This window comes from Cryphonectria parasitica, assembly GCF_011745365.1.
Source record: "Cryphonectria parasitica EP155 unplaced genomic scaffold M406scaffold_2, whole genome shotgun sequence".
In the NCBI taxonomy this organism is placed as follows: domain Eukaryota; kingdom Fungi; phylum Ascomycota; class Sordariomycetes; order Diaporthales; family Cryphonectriaceae; genus Cryphonectria; species Cryphonectria parasitica.
Genome location: NW_024468910.1, coordinates 1,399,525 through 1,417,535, shown reverse-complemented (window position 1 = coordinate 1,417,535; position 18,011 = coordinate 1,399,525). Strand labels below are relative to the sequence as shown.

The following is an 18,011-nucleotide window of genomic DNA, read 5'->3' as shown; positions in this document are numbered from 1 at the left end:
AAGCAACAATCAAGCATCCTTTCTCTTCTTTTCAATTTTGAACCCTTTGGACAGGTCTAAGACAGGTTTTTCACCCTGTTCTTGTGCCCATGAGGCCTTAGTTTGCTGTCCTCATCTGTACAGGCATGCTTGGGTTGCACGAGCCCTTGCTCATTGCTTCGGCAGCTGTTTGTCCCTTTTTTTTTTTCTTTCGAGGGCGACGGCGCCCTAGTTCTGGTTCAATGGTGCGGTGAGTATGGACTTAGCTGTTCAGGCTGGTAGCTCAGAGCTGTTTGCATCACAGTTCGTGAGAATCAGTAAGAGCAGCAAGTTTACCCTATGGACGGGCGCACTCTTTTTCCCTGCTGAGCTCTTTTATTTCCTTTATCTATCATGCTTATACAATAGGCTGTGCATTATATCTGGACTCTGGGTTATGCCTAAGATCTCTTGTAGAGAGAAGATGGGTGGATAGAGGAGGAGTGGTATGAGTTCTGATTGTAGGCTAGTGAACAATGCATTGAGCTCGCAGGCCAATATTACGAAGAAACGAATTCCTTTTTCTAATATTTTCTATATCAATCAATAATCCTATATAGAAGCTAAAATAGCTTAGATTTGTATAAGCTGCAGCGGAAAGTTTAATTATGTTGAATATGAGTTTATAATTAAATTACAGAGTGAGATGCTTTTAGTAAATAGTATTCTGTAGAGAAAAGTAATATAGTTAATAAGATCTATGCTTCTTGCAATAGTTTAATTAGCACGCTTTACCTGAATACGTCTAGCTATATTAATTCTTTAAATCAAAAGCTTGCTAGTTATATTATTCCAAAAGCGAAGAATATAAGAAGATAAAGATAAGAAATTATTAGTATATACAAGGAATAGAGATCGAGAATTATAATAACATTATCTAATATTAAACTTTAATTAATGCCTTATATCTAATCAGAAATGCCTTTATTAATTAGCAGAATTATTAATAAAGAAAATCTCAATATAATATAGAATAGCTAATTCAATCTCTTGTTATTTATTATAAAACAAATCTTATATACGCTCTATTCACAGACTGAATCTCCCTCAAGCATCTGAACCCTCTCAATCTTCACAGTATTGTTTTCCGCAGAATACGGAAAGCATTCCGGCTATAGCGCTCTCAACTCAAGGATCTCGAATCAGGAAGACAAAGAAACATCGGAGGAAGCAACAACCAAGAGGGAAGATAGCCTTCACGTCTAAGAGCTCTTCCAATCAGATACTCAGTTCAGCTAACCATCTAGCTAATAATCACTATAGTTAGAACTTCAGATTCCCTTCTTACAGTGAGCTTGCTAGTAGTGAGTTAATATTGTTTGCTTATGTAGAAGTTTTCTTGTAGCTAAAGCAATTCAACTGATAGCATTAGATCAAAGGGATTAATAATATTCAAGCATTCAACTTTATAAAAAGCTTCTATATAGATATAATCATTGCTAGAGAAGTAAAGAGATTCATTATAAGCGCTAAAACTTGAAATGAATAGAAGAAGTAATTATTAGTTGCTTATTGCTCTTGAAACTATCTCTAGGTATATATTCCTGAGCAGAAGTGCTTGAATATCATTAATAACTATTTTATTACTGATGCTGCTAGCTTCTGATTATTTATTATGAACTATGATAATGCTTTTACTCATCTTAAGATTAGAAACAGTTAATCTGTAGCAGAAGTATAAATAAAGCTTCTTTCAATCTAAATTAAGCGCTTTCGAGCTAATTATGATATTACTGCTGAAAGCATTAGTAATAAGAAGTAGCCTTACCTTATGGAAAAGCTGTTAAAGGTTCATTATAAAGCGCTTCAGAAAGAAACTTAAGATTAACTTGCTTCTAGTACTACCAACTTTCAACTTTATCAATAAGCTTAATTCCAAGATCCTCCTATATCTCTATCTTAACCAATTCTTAACCAGATACAGCTTATTTCTATTCTACATCCGATATATAATACTCCTAGTTAACTAATAAATCTATTAGAATAAGCAATAAAGCTATTATACTATCAATTGCTTCAATAATCAATTTATAATTAGCAAGCTCAGCTTAAACTAATTAAGCAGATTTTAAAAGCTAAATCTGCTTAGAAAAGCAACTAAAAATACAATTAATTAGCTTCAATAATAAAGCAATTCTATATTAACTAAATTGCAATAGCAAAATTCTTAAAGCTGCAAACTAATGCTTTCAAACAGATACAGAATATCTTATATAATCAAATCAAAGCTCTATAGAAGATCTTATAACTAATCAGGCATTCCCAAACTGTTTCTGCAAGAAATTCTCTTTAGAGAAATGCAAATTTCTTGTAAATGAATATTATCTATACAAGTCTGAAGAACGAAGGAAAGCAGTATTCTGAAGTATAGCAAGCGAAGATCAATGAAATTCTGAAGAAGAACGAAACTCTGCGCAGATGCTATAGCTGTAGATTGAAATCTTATAAAGCTTATGAGTGCGTAAAACTCTGTACTATTATAAACTATAGTATTTGCTATGCTTTAATATTAGCAAAGCTAGAATAGTATCTTAGCAATTGCTTGGAATTTCTAAACTTTAGATTAAAACTAGTATTATATAGCTAGATTATATTTGCTCGAGATAATTCTAAAGACAGTATAATCTGTCTGATTCTTGATTTCTGTAAGGATTAGCAGCTGAAGAATATTGAGAATTCTTGGATTTCTTGATATATTAGCTTGATTCAAGAGAATAAGAAATAATATGGAAATTCTAAGATAGCTAAGAATAAGATATTATGAAAAGAAACTGATTCTATTCCCAGATATAATAATTAGTATAGAACTAATAATATTGAGATTCTTAGCAATGCTAGTAAAATTCAAGTAGAGAAGTTATATCTTATTCTAGCTCAAGCTGAACTATATTTATTAAAGCTTCTTAGTATCAATGCTGTAGATATTGAGCCTGTTTAAGCTTAGATAAACGCGAGTAAAGCAAAGAAGCGCTGTATTGGAAAAGCTGAGTATGATAATAGTAAGATTGGAGAAAATGCAAGTATGAGAACTATTGAGATTTCTATATATTTCGGGAATATTAAACTGAAGAAATCTAACAAGTAATTCAACAGTCTGAACAAAGAGCTAATAATTCAAGCTATTAGTAATAAGCTCCTGAATCAGTTTCTAGATTACTTATTGAAGATCTTAAGCCAGAAGATGATAGTTATGTTACTAGAATAGGAAGCTTGTCTAATTTACATTTTTTAAGGAATTAGCTCTGAAGCTCGAAAAGTTGTTGATTTCGATAATCAAATTAGCTTGGATCTGTATAAGGCAGATACTGCTAGATTAGTTAATTCATTGTAGCATAAATCCGGAATCTCAACGCTTTCTTAATCTGAAGAGCTTATTAATAATCAGATTATTAATATTCGGAATATTACTGAATATCTTTCAAAACTAGCTCAATTACTTGCAGTTCAAGCTTTGTTTTTTATTGCTAAATCTAGCTATATCAAGCTTACTATTAATATGATTCGAGCTTTCAATAAATTCTTATTTCCTTCTATAATAGCTTTTATAACTGCTCTCAGCAGCATTCGGAATAGAAGCATCGCTTCAGTAGCATATATTCTTCTGCAGCTGAGAAGTAAAGAGAATAAATCTGTATAAGCAATGCTGAATACAAGTGCTAAAATGAGCTTGATAGCTTTCTCTTTGTATTCAAGCATGCGCTTATCTTATGTACTAATATCGAATATTATCTTATACATATACAATAAATCAGATATAGTGCTTATTGGAGTTCTTGAAATTAATATTTTCTATAGCAGCTTCTCTAAATAGATAATATTCTATATTATTAATAACAGATTAATATTGCTAAATCATTCTATGCTATTAGAAATGCTGTTTGTAATGTAAACTAAGCTTTTCTTTGATTACTTCATTCTTGGATTTCTTTATACAAGCTTCGCCTTTGAAGGAGTATAACTGATTATTATAATTAGCAGTTAAAACCTTCTTAAAGGGAAGGGTTTATACAGAATTATATTAAAAAACTGAGTATTAGCAGCTATTCTGAGGGATGCAGAGCTGTTAGCGGAGAAGTTGTTCCAGAGTGAGTGTTGTTGGAGGAGGGAGATACAGCTGTAATGTTTATATCTGAACGAAATATTGCAGCTGTTGTAAACAAGTTAATGGTAGAACTGATAGAGAGGAAGTTGAAGGAGGGTTGCTTTATAGTAAATAAGGAAGAAGCGATCTGAGGGTTTTGCTTGTATGAAATGCATAGTAGCTAGCGCTATTCATGCTAGCTATATTGTATGAGAAAGGAAAGAAAAAATATTTTAAGCTTAGTTAATACTTTTTATAAGCTTAAAGATAAGAAGATTAAGCTAATTAATGATTCTCAGCTTAATGATTCAGTACTAGAAGAGATGATTAGATGAAAGCTTGCTAAGATTGAGAAGATAAGATGAGCTTAGCAATTTACAAAGCTTACTAAGTATAATAAGTGAATTGAATCCAAGTTTAGCAATCTGAATTCTAATTAGCATCTGAGATCTGATTAGTAAGCTGCTATGCAAGAGAAAAACTATAAAGGGTTTTCTAAGACTGAAAAGGAAATGTTCAAATATATGTTGAGAAATAGAATCAAAGCTCTTGTATAGAACTTTACTGAGATTGGAAAGATTATTGAGAAAGTAGCTCTCTTGCAAGAAATCAGAACTGTATCTTACAAGGTTTTTCAAACGAAGCACATTTCAATCCCTAATACTCTTAAGCTAAAGTTAATAAAGCTTCTGAAATAATATATCAGATAAGAGATTATTAAGAAATGCTATGCATTATACAGAAATAACTGATTTCTTATTATCAAAAAGAATAATAGCTTATATCTGATTAATAATGCTTAAAAGTATAATAAGCATAGCTTCAAGAATGCTTTCATGCTGCTTGCCTTAGATGAATTCTCGGAAGAGTTTGCTATATACAAGATTCTTTTATTGTTTAACTTCTTTTCTAAATATGATTAAGTGCAATTGCATTCTAACAGCAGGGATATAATGATTTTCTCAATGCTCTTAAGCTTGTTTAGAATGTATATTCTATTTCAGAGTGCTACTAACTCTGTTGCTTAGTTTATAAGGATAATGATTAGATTTCTATATAATCTTATTTCTTATATATGCTAGCTTTTCCTTAATAACATTTCTGTTTATAATTTCACAATAATCTATAGGGATGAAGAGGTTTCAAGCCTTCTTGGAGTGCATAGATACATTGCTGAGCATATCGGAAACCTTAATAAGATTCTTATAAATGCAGAGCTAGCTGAAGCTATAATCTCAGCATTCAAGTTAGAATAATGCTAAGTGAAAGTTGATATGATTAGTTATATCATTGATTTCAGCAAATGATAATCTCAGAATAGAAAGATAGAAAAGCTTCTGATCTGGATAGAATGCAAGAATATTAAGAATATTCGCTCTTTTATTGGATTAGTTATTTATTATGCAGCTTGGATTTAGAACTTTATAATTATTGCTTGATTACTTTATAATCTTTTCAAGAAAGATGCTATATGAAGATAGGAGAAGGAATAGAAAGAAGCTGTTGCTATACTTATCCGAATACTCATATCTCGTTCAATTATTATTTCAATTGATTACAGTACTAATGCTGGAAAGATTGTTCTTATAGTAAATATAAGCTTGTTAAGCTGAGATGCTATACTGATGCAGATAGTAGAGAATAAATGAAAGCTAGCATATTTCGTTAGCAGAATCTGAATAGTTGCAGCATAGAAGTATGATGCTATTAAGAGAGAGTATTGCACTATTCTCTATACTTTATAATCTCTTTAGCAGTATCTTTATAATTACTATTTTATTCTGGAAATTAATACTTATATTCTAATAAACTAATTCAATAAAGAAATGAATAATATATCTAGTGCTTTTCTGAATAGATAAATAGCAGTAATTAAGATATTCGATTTTATTATTAAATATATTCTTAGATTAAAGAATTCTATAGCTAATGCTTTTTTTCAATCTCTATATTTAATACTATTTAAGGAAGATGAAGATAGCAATATTGAGAACTGGTATAATGCTCAGCTTAATAGTATGAATTTAGATGAAGCTAATCTAGTATTACTGCTAAATTTAACTCTTTAGTAAACGGAATAGTTAAAATAGTATGCAGAGTTCTTATATTACAGAATTATTTTACTAAAACTTTTCAAGAGAAATTGCAAGAATTTTATAGTAAAGGCATTAAAGTATCAAGTACTTAATCAGGCTCTATAGCGCTGCGCTAATGCGAAACTCCTATGCTAATAGATAGTAGATAATTCTGATCTTTATTGCTGAATTATTAGAGAATATTATACTAAATTTGAATACTGAAGCTAAGATTTTACAGTAGCTTATATTAAGCAATTCTACTATTGAAAAGATCTTTGAATAGATATAGCTAATGCTATCTCGGATTGCAAGAAGTATGCAAAGTTTGATTCAAAGATGTAAAAGAAAGGAATAATTCCGATTCTTTCAAATCAATTCTTTATAAGAATCAGCATTAATATTCAATATATAGCTGAGAATAGCAGTTATAGATATCTTGCAGAAGCTTGCTATAATCTAACTAGCTATATGCTTGCAAGATCTCTTAAGAAAGCTATAGCTGCGAAAATAAGAAAGTTTATTTTAGAGAAGATTATTCTTATATTCGAATGCTCTTTCAAAATTATTATTGATAGAGAATCAGAAAATAAGGCTGAAATAGCTAAGATTATTAGAGCTCTTGAGATCCTGCTTATTCAAATCTCTAGTTATAATTCTTATGCTTAAGAATAAATAAAAGCTGATTATCTTTTCTTAGCAAGTGCTCTTGCTAAGCTAGCTAATACTTAACTCTAGAGATGAAAGCAGTATTTAAAACTTGTACTCTTTGCTAAAAGGATTATAATTTATTAGTTGCATGAATACAGCTCCTTCTATTTGATTTTCGATTAAAAGCTGCTTATTCCAATTAAAACTGAAATCCTGATATAAAGAGTTCTTATATAAACTGAAAACTAATCTCCTTAGAAAGCATTTGAAATGCAGTTAAGAATAATTGCAGCTAAGAAAGATGATATGCAGAAGGCAATTAAAGCTATTCAGATATATTATTAAAAGATTATAGCTAAAAATCAAATGCAGAGTCTGATATGAAAATCTCAACTGAATATCGGAAATCTCATGCTTATCTATAATTATATTCGGAAAATAAGCTATTTGTATAATACTAAGATCTCTTATAAATGAAAGAGTTCATATCTAATTGCTTAGATTCTAGATAAATATACTTATAAGCTTAAGATTATAGATAGAGTTCTGCTAAAAGATATATATTTAGCTACTAATCTCAAAAAGTTTGTATAGAATATGGATAGCATTTGGAAATCCAAGATACTTATACTTTGAGAAGAAGATATTAAGCTTCAATCTAGCTAATTATTAGCAGAAAAGCTGAATTCGATAAGAGCTCTCTGATAAGAAGAACTAAATAATAATATCCTTAAAGTTTAGAAAATAGATTCAAGCAATAATGCTATATTCTGAATTCTAGATATTATTAAGCATAATCTTATGCTTAGCTAAACCAGTTCTAATTCAGAGATTATTAATTTAGCAACTAAAGCAGATAATAATGCTAAGAATAGAAATGGAGTTAGTAATAATGAACATTTTATATAAGCAGCGAAGAAGAAGAAATAAGAATAGGAGAAAGCAGATAGAAATAAGATATTTATACCAATTCTAACTAAATCAGCATTCCTAGCTTATAGAGAAGATTGATTTCTTTCTATTCATATTTCCTTTTTATTTGCAAAATACGTTTTCTTTTCATCTTTTCTATTCTATCTTGTATATTTTGCTGAAAGAGGAGGAATGAAGTATTGTTTGCTACTACTCGCTACAGAATACTATAAACCTATCTAAAAATTTCAAAGCACTCAATACAGAGCATGTTAACTAGCTCTAAAGCTATTTTTGTTATTTAAAAATTGCAGTATATTGGAATGCAATACATGAAAAATGCAAAGCGTTAAAGAAATACTGCAACTTATAGAAATTCCTTACTTTTATATATTATTCTCATTATTGGAATACTTATAAATATCATTCAATAGCTCTTTCTTCATCCTATTCAGATCTATATTATCTGTATTATCTGCTGAAGAATCGTTATTAAAAACAGAGAAAGAATCTTGAGATTGAACGAACTTAGCTTGTTTCTCAATACAAGATCCTACTACAGCTTTGCTCTTGCCTTTATTCTTGCTACGAGATATAGATTGTAGAGCTGCCTGCTCAGATCCAGATATTTTCTTTTTGGAAGTAGAAGAAGCAGTATTCTTCTTGCTAATCTGTATAGATAAAATTAGCAATAATCTTTTTAAGCATTGCAATTATAATTGATTATAAAACTTACAATATCTTGTAAATACTACTTTCTTAGCATAAGAGGAATCTATTTAATCTGATTATATATAATACTTTTATTTCGTATAAGCTTATATTGAGCTTTGATAATACGCTCAATATTAGCATTGGAATTAATTTAAGAATCTATCTTAATTATACATTAAAAGCTGAATTAATAAAACGAGTACTAATATTGCAAGAAGAATAATAATTAGTATATATTCAAATCTGATTAAAGATATTAGAATGGAAATCTTATTTATATATTATATTCTTTGATATAAGAAAAATCTTTAGTATAATTATATTCAGACTCTGCATAATAAATGCAATTGCTACATTTCCTATTAAAGAAGCTCTTTATTGAAATGCATTCTAGAAAAAGCTAGTTAATATTAATCTGCTATTTTTATATAAATATGCAAGCAGTAGCGTATCAATGGAAGCAGCAATTGCAAAAAACTAGATTATACTGATTATAGAACTGAATAAGAAGAGAATTTACTTGCTTAGAGCAGGAGAAGATGCAGATAAGATACTCGCTAAAGAGCTTTCAATCAGCTTTATATATTATAATAGGATTCAGTTTGATAGAATTCTTATTGTTCAGCTTTGCAAAATAAGTAGCAAAGCTAGAGCTTAGCAGTAAGTTATTCCAAAATATAATATCGCTTTAGATATTTCAAGAAGCGTATATTAAGCTAAGATTTCTCTTAATAGTATTGAAATCCATAATATTAAGGAAATTAATATGAATATTCTTGAGCTAATAGTAATTGCTGCTCTGAGAAGAAGAAACTGAAGAAGAAAATCAGATTCAGATCTTATTAACCTCTTGAAGAGCAGTATTTATCTGCAAAGAGAAAACAGTATTAGTAATGATTTGAAATATCTTAAGTATATTACAGAGCTGGATAAGAGAAGATTAATAGAAGGAGAAATTATTATACAAAGAATGAATTGAAAGGCAAGATGAACTAAGAGAGAGATTATTAAATAGTTTGCTAAAGATTGATAAGATAGTAATAAATAATAAATATACTTAACTGAGTTATTATACTTTCTATCTAGTTTGTTGCTGAATAGCTTCTATCTAGCTAAGAGTAAAGCTATTTGCTTTATAATAAACGGAAAGCAGTGAATTACTTGAATAATTGCTAAATAAGATAAATTAGCTATTTTATTTACACTTGCAGCTAGCTATTCTTTCTCCTTCTTTAACTTCTTTATAATTATCTTTCTTAAGTATATATATACTCTTTTTCTTTCTTATTAATACTGCTTCAGATCTATATACTAATAATAAAGCAAATTATTAACTGCTCTGCTTATATAATATTATCTTCCTTAATAGATTTTCTAGCTGAAGCTATATTCTTCTCTATCTTTCTTCCTTAGTTAATACTTTCTCAGTCTCTTAACTTTATATCTTTGCAAACGCTTCTTGCAATTGCTTATCTTTCGATAAAGCTGTTCTTTCCTTTTCACTTTTCTTTCAACTCAGCAGCAATAGCTGAATTCAAATACTCTCTATTTCTATTTGTTCAGCATAGCTGAGAAAACTGAATAACTAAAGCTTACTGCTTTCAAACTATCTTTCTCAGAGCGCTATATCCAACTGAAGTAATTAAGAGTTGTTCGCTTTACTTTAGTTTAAGAAATGAAGAAAATCATCTAGTAGCAGAATTTGTTGAGAAGTACTTTCCAGAGTTGCTTTCTTGTAAGTTATACTTGCTTACAATCTTCAGCACTAATTCTTTTAGATATCTTTTCAATATTTATAATCTGATTGGATTCTTAGATGCAGAAGTTTTTTAAGATATTAGTTTGTAGTATGCTATAGCTATTTTTTATTATTATGCTTAGTATAATTAATAAGATGTATTCTTGATGAGATATCTTTGTATTCTATTAATAGCTTATTCATTTAGCTTTTCTGATATTCTTAATAAGCAGGATCTGCTTAGATATAAAGCTAGATAGAAGCGCTTATAGATTCTTCTCTCAGTCAATACAGCAATTTCAGCTTATGCTCTATCTTAGCTTAATATAAAGACTGAAAAAGGATTTTATATTGCTATATACAAATTCAGCGATATTCTACTAGCTTATATAAGCAAGCACTATTTGAACAATCAGCTCAGAAGTACTAGAGCTAATTAGGATTAGAATTTCAAGAATATTCCAACTATGCTGCTAGATAATGATTCGAATGCAGCTCTGCTCTATATAATCAAACTATTTCGCCTTCGAATCCTGAAATCTACTGATTTCTATTAATTATCTAGTAGCTATTCAGACTGAAAGCAAGCTCTCTATCTTAATTATAGAGAGATTGTACAAAATGTGAAAGAATAAGATGCAGAGATGGCTATAATAAGCTTGCACTGCTAAGCTTTCTTTTATAAGCTGAGATATAGCAACTATATACAATATTCTGATTAGCTATTAAGAAGGAATGCTTTACTTCAAGAATACAAAGCTGTATAAGTAGAAGCTAATAGAGTACTAAATATAATCTATAAGCTGAATATTATCTTCTTTATAAGAAGAGTTGTAGACTTGCTTGAATTATCTATTAAAAGCGATCTCAACAGAATGAGAAAGAATATATCAGCCTTTGCTCTAGAGGATTTCAGAGCGAGTAGAACATCCAGCCTAGTTCTGTTAAGATAATAGTTCCAAGAGAGCATAGCTTCAGCTAGCCCGATCTTATATTTATCAAGAGAATATAGTATCAGCTTAGAGTTAAGTCAACTCCTATTCGAAACTCTTACTAATCCTTACTCCTCTTTATCTTGAGAAATATCTATTAGTTCAGAACTAATAATCAACCTATTAATGCAGCAAATAGCTAAGCTTGAACGTGCTACTAAAGCTCCATTGCATCAGAAACTGAGAAGCAGCAACATTATATCTTCCAGTTTTCCTAATAAATCTCAGAAGCTTTGTATGCTTCTATAAAATAAGCTTCATAGCTTTAACTCTATCAAGCTCTCAGTAGATTCTCCAAACTGAATAGAGTTCGATCATGCTATCAAGATAGATATATATGAAGCGGACTGCAAAAGAATCCGTTGAATAAGAATGCAGAATTAGAAGAGAACTGCTGCTGCTGCTGCTGCTCGAGCAGAGTTTGAGAGCAGACGGAAATAGAGAAAAGATCAGCATTAGGATCTGTTCAGATTGTATCCGTATTACAAATAGATTGAAGATGAATACTAATACTTCTGCATTGATTTGTATAATAGCTCAAGCAATAGAGAGAAGCATAAGAATTAAATGGAAGAGAATAGTTTGATTTGTAGTATTTCCTTTAGCAGTTTGCAATAAATTCTTTATTTCTTTACTTCATCTCCCTCTGATCAGATCTGGTATATCATTGGACTTGTTGCAACTTTGGAAGAAAGTTGCTGGGGGAGGACTGTTGTAGTAGCTAGGGTGGTAGTCCGTGGGACGTGGAGTACAGTGGGTCAAGGGTTCTTATACATATAAAGAACACCATTCACTTTTCAAATTCTTTAGCTATAAGCAACAATCAAGCATCCTTTCTCTTCTTTTCAATTTTGAACCCTTTGGACAGGTCTAAGACAGGTTTTTCATCCTGTTCTTGTGCCCGTGAGGCCTTAGTTTGCTGTTCTCATCTGTACAGGCACGCTTGGGTTGCACGAGCCCTTGCTCATTGCTTCGGCAGCTGTTTGTCCCTTTTTTTTTTTCTTTCGAGAGCGACGGCGCCCTAGTTCTGGTTCAATACTAGCGTATGAATACTAGAGAGTTAGAGCAATTTATAAATGCATTATGTCAGGTGGAAAGGTTGCAAAGGCAATGTGGCGAGGTCTTTCTCTCTTTCAGGGGCATACAACCAGAATAACATTGAGGCCTAAGGAGCTAAGTTCTGCTCAGCAGTGCTGACGTGGCTAGAAAGCCGCTTTATAGCCGCATATTGCTTAGTCATCCGTAATCCAGCTGGCTTAGCTGGCCCTGAGCCTTGCTGGCACAATCGGCCCTGACACATTAGAAGATACTGAAATCTATTAAGCTTAAGAAAAAGAATTAAGAATATCTTATAATAATATAATAGCTGCAAGAAAAATAAAGCAGAAAGATATAAGCTTTATAAACTATTATATTCCTTACTAATACTTATAATTATTTAGCAATTCATTAGTTTAAACTTTATTATCAAGCTATTTCTCTTATAAGAATTCTTAACTAAGATGCAATATAATAGCATTTTAATAATAATTTGCAGATTAAGCAAGTATACTTACTTTCTTCTTTACAAGAAAAGCAGTATAGCAGAAGAACTCGTATATACATTTCTCAGAATAATTATTGCTAATTATAGCATGCTAGAAAAAGTGTCAGGGCTTGTATGCGCACAAAGGAAATAGGTGGCCCTTGCGACCCCTGGTGGCGGTCCAGGGCTGCTGCGAGGGCTTCGCTCCGAAGCAGCGCTCTCGTACGATGCCGCGTGGCCATCAGGCCATTGTCATCCCATCTAGTCCAGGCCAATTGTGTACATAAGGGAAAGGGGAACAACAGGTCCAGCAGCGAAAAAGAGGAGGAGGGAGATAGGTTCAGTAGTCCCTTTGAATGGAAGCATCAACAGAGCGGCTTGGGAGCAGCTCACACCCCTTCACCTCACTTGTGTGCCCTTTTTACCCTGACACCTAGCTTCGTTTCAGGAAATGATCAATTACATTCTATGCAAGCATCTGGATCAGTTCGTCATTGCATATCTCAATAACATCCTCATTTTCTCTCGAATACTGGAAAAATATAAGAAACATATGAAGATAGTATTGTAAACGCTCCAAGATGCAAAACTTCTTGTAAAACCTGCAAAGAGTTACTTTTACATACAAAAAATCAACTACCTCAGATTTATAATCGAGCTAGAATGCATCAAGCTACAGAAAGATAAAGTAGAAGCTATCAGAAATTAGCCAATTCTCAGAAACATCAGGGATATTAGGTTTTTCCTCGGATATATCAACTTCTATAAGCAGTTCATTAAGAACTACAGCTGGATCGCATACCCTCTTACAAATCTTACCAAAAAGAATCAACCTTTCAAATAAATCCTCAAGGCACAAGAAGCCTTTAATGAAATCATCAAGCATATCATCTCAGAGCTGATTCTGTATGAAGCAGACTCCTATAAATCTTTTGAAGTTGAAACCGATGCATCGGGATATGCACTTGGAGAACAACTTGATTAGCGAGATGATCAAGAGCATCTAAGGATTGTAAGCAACTTTTCGAAGAAACTGAACAGCTCAGAAATCAACTACAGAATCCCTGATCAGAAGCTTATAGCAATAGTGAAAGCCTTTGAAGAATAGCAATACTATTTCATCAGTGCACAGTATCCGATCATAGTTCACTCGGATTACAAGAATCTAACTATATTCATGATGATCAAAGTCTTGAACAAGCAATAAGTTAGATGAGCAGAATTCCTCTTATAGTTTGATTTCAAGATTGTATACTGCAAAGGCTTGGAAAATGGATAAGCAGATGCTCTTAGCAAATAGTTAGATTATTAAGATACAAATTCCTTGGATATATAGAACATCTTTACTCAAGATGAGTCAGGAAATCTTGTTAATGCATATAGAAAGCTGAATGCTATCTTCAGAATCGGATTCTCAGAAAAGAATTCAGAATTAATAACTCCAAATAAACAAGATAACTATATTAAGAAGATATATAGTGCATTAGCATACAGATATCAGAGAGTCAGAGCAACCTACGAATATATCAAAAAATACTGAAATCTACCAAGCTTTAGGAAAAGAATTAGAAATATCCTATAACAATGCAATAGCTGCAAGAAGAATAAAGCAGAAAGATACAAGCCTTACAAACTACTATATCTCTTACTAGTATTTACAACTATTTAGCAATCCATTAGTCTAAACTTCATTATTAAGCTATCTCTCTTATGAGAATTCTTAATTAGAATGCAATATAATAGCATTCTAGTAATGGTTTGCAAACTGAGCAAGTATGCTTATTTTCTTCCCTACAAGGAAAGCAGTATAGCAGAAGAACTTGCATATACATTTCTCAGAATGATTATTGCTAATCATAGCATATTAGAAGAAGTGATTTTCAATAAGAATAGAAAGTTTAACTCGAAGTTTTGAACTTTACTTATAAAATAGCTCGGAATATACTATAGAATATCTATAGCATTTTATCTGCAAATAGATGAATAGATAGAAAGAATAAATCAGATTATCGAATAGTATCTTCAATACTATATTAATTAGAAACAGAATAACTAAGTTGATCTGTTGCTTCTTATATAGTTTGCTTATAATAGCGCAGATATAAGTATAACAAAGAAATCACTATTCTTTGTACTCTACAGATACAATCCAATAGCTTACTACGAGATACTGCTAGAAGCAGATGCAGAAGCTGCAGACAAAAGAATTAAGAAAATTAAGAAGGCTTAGGAAGAATTTCAGTTAGAACTATAATTCGTTCAGAAACGAATAATGCAATATACAAACTCCAAAAGGATTAGAGAACCAATTCTATAGAAGGGAGATAAGATCTATCTACTTCGAAAAAACATTAAAATAATCAGATCTAGCAACAAACTCGATTATAAGAAATTGGAACTATTCAAGATCTTGCAACAGATCTTCTTAATCAACTACGAATTAGCATTATCTTATGAGATAAGGATATATCCGGTTTTCCATATTTCACTGTTGGAACTAGCAGCACAGGAAATACTTACGGATAATACAGCAGAAGTAGAGAACAATGAGCCAGAATATAAGATAGAAAAAATCCTCAAGTATAGAAGCACAGATAGTATAAGGAAATACCTTATCAAGTGGAAAAGTTACTCAGCAAGCGAAAACTCGTGGAAATCACAAAAGAATGTTAAAAACGCTTAAGAAAAGATAGCTGAAGATTGGAAAAGGAAAGCTAGCGCTTAGGATGATTGCTCCGCCCCGAACCGAGATCCAGGAGCTTCGGAGATCTCATTCTCCAGGAAACTCAACCAGTCAATCACGGAATTCTCCAAGTTCACAGAATTCCAATCAAAACTCTCAAAAGAAGAATCCTCAGCTGCAACAGCAGACTTCTCAGCTACTACAGCCTGCACTTCAGCAGCAATACGCACCCTCTCAGCCTCAGCCTTCTCAGCTTCCTCTTTCTCAAGCTCTTCGAGATTCGTAAGGCTTCAACGAATAGCTCGAAACATCCTTTCATACCACATCTTCTTTTATTAATGCAATCGAAGCAATTTTAACTCCAACTCTTCTATCTCATTCTTCAGCTTTCAATGTTGAGTAGAGGTAAAAAAGAGTTTAGCAGCATTCATCGGTTCCAGAACGTTGCACTTAGCACGATTCTGGGAAATGCATTCCGAGCAACGGAACGAATCATAAGAAGAAACGATATACGATTACAGGCTTTGATTATTGCAATAAGAATAGGAATGCATATTAAAACTGTTTAAGAGAATGGATTGAAGAAGGAAGTCTTTCTATCTCTTTTTGTTGAAATGAGGATTTGAAGATTTCAGTTTTGCAACTTTGTTAATCCTGTTTAACATCTCGATTAGGAAGGCAGGATTATAAATACGAAAACTTGCTAGAATACTTACAGAAGACTGTTAAGAACAACAACTGATAGAAGGGAGATGATGTTATGATTCATCCAACATGCAGATCACAAAATAGGTTACAAGTAACAAGAACCAGATATCAAGAATCCAACGCTCTAACGAAACATTGATTATATAACTCAGGATTAGAGTTGTAAAGGAGGGAGGATTGCTGGGCTCGCCAGCAATCCCAACGAGCCACACTGAAGAGCTGGATATATAAGCAAACGTTCATTATCATTAGATAGATTCGGTATATAGCTCTTCAGTTGTCAATCTAAGTATTCAGTCTTATACACTGAGTAGCTTCAAAAGCAGTGAATACTTGCATCGCTTATTAAGACTTGTACAGTTCCGTATTCAAGAACTTAACACTTCGACATCGCTCTTATTAGCATAAACCCCTTCGTGTACTTAGGAATCTTCGGATTGCTGCAGTGCTCATTACAATTGATGAGATTTCCTGACTCGTTTTGGACAAAGATATTCTGCATGTTTGAGAAATCTGCATTTCGATGATTTAATCATCTGCTAAGAGCATCTGCTCGTCCGTTTTCTGAGCTTTTGCAGTATATAATTCTGAAATCGAATTATAAAAGAAATTCTGCTCATCTAACTTATTGCTTGTTCAGAACTTTAATTGTTATAAACGTGATTAGATTCTTGTAATCTGAGTAGATTATAATTAAATGCTGTGTGCTAATAAGATAGTATTTGTCAGGTGGAAAGGTTGCAAAGGCAATGTGGCGAGGTCTTTTCTCTCTTTCAGGGGCATACAACCAGAATAACATTGAGGCCTAAGGAGCTAAGTTCTGCTCAGCAGTGCTGACGTGGCTAGAAAGCCGCTTTATAGCCGCATATTGCTTAGTCATCCGTAATCCAGCTGGCTTAGCTGGCCCTGAGCCTTGCTGGCACAATCGGCTCTGACAGATTGTCCCCCCTTATCAGGCCTTGTCCTCAAGGCCTTTGAGGCTTCCGAGCTTTCGTTGCTTCCAGGCTTCCGTTGCTCCCAAGCTTCCGTTGCTCCCAAGCTTCCGTTGCTTCCAGGCTTTCGCTGCTTCCTAGCTGCTCCTACGCCTTCTCAATGCTTCAGGCTCTTAAGATCTCTCAGTGCTTCAGGCTTCTCAAAGCTTCTCAAGATCCCTCAGTGCCTCAGGTTTCTCAAAGCTTCTCAAGATCTCTCAGTGCCTCAGGCTTCTCAAGGCCTCTCAAGGTCTCTCAGTGCCTCAGGCCTCTCAAGGCCTCTCAAGATCTCTCAGTGCCTCAGGTTCCTCAAGGCCTCTCAAGATCTCTCAGTGCTTCAGGCTTCTCAAGGCCTCTCAAGGTCTCTCAGTGCCTCAGGCTTCTCAAGGCTTCTCAAGATCTCTCAGTGCCTCAGGTTCCTCAAGGCCTCTCAAGGTCTCTCAGTGCCTCAGGCCTCTCCACCATCTCCCTCCTTCTCTTCTAGCTTCGTCCCCGAAGCCTGTGAAAAAAAAAATCTCTTTTTAATCACATTCCAGACGTAAGTCTTCCGAGTGCAATACCCGCGCTATATACGCTGCTCAGTCGCTGCTCTCTCAGCGCTTTATCCAGGCACTCTTCAGAACTTAAAGCTGTTTGATATAGATTGCAAGCTTTCCACCAGGGACTTGGTTTGCAGCTAAGGAGCCCAGCATTCAGGATAGCGTCCCTGCAGCTATAACGGATAATTACAGCTTTCCGTCTTGAGAGTTGCTCTCTAGCAACTCTGAAGCTGTTGCCACGCTTCGCTCCACCGCTAGGTGCAGAAGGGTAATTAGTTTGCAACCTAATATCCAAGCAACTTCAGTTGCCAAGCAGACACTCCGCTTCAGCTCTGCGCTCTCGCTTGAATAGCAAAGAGCATACTCTCGAAAACAGAAGATACTCAGATCTACTGCTTGCTTAC

General features: G+C 33.0%; 1 protein-coding gene across 1 annotated transcript; it reads left to right on the top strand.

The window, feature by feature from the left end:
* Positions 1 to 16,871: 16,871 nt before the first annotated feature.
* M406DRAFT_56103 (uncharacterized protein) lies at positions 16,872 to 17,966 on the top strand (the record flags this gene model as incomplete). Its single annotated transcript, XM_040924567.1, has 1 exon — positions 16,872 to 17,966. A coding segment is annotated over exon 1 (334 nt), but the record flags the coding sequence as incomplete, so codon positions are not given.
* Between the last annotated feature and the right edge of the window lie 45 nt (positions 17,967 to 18,011).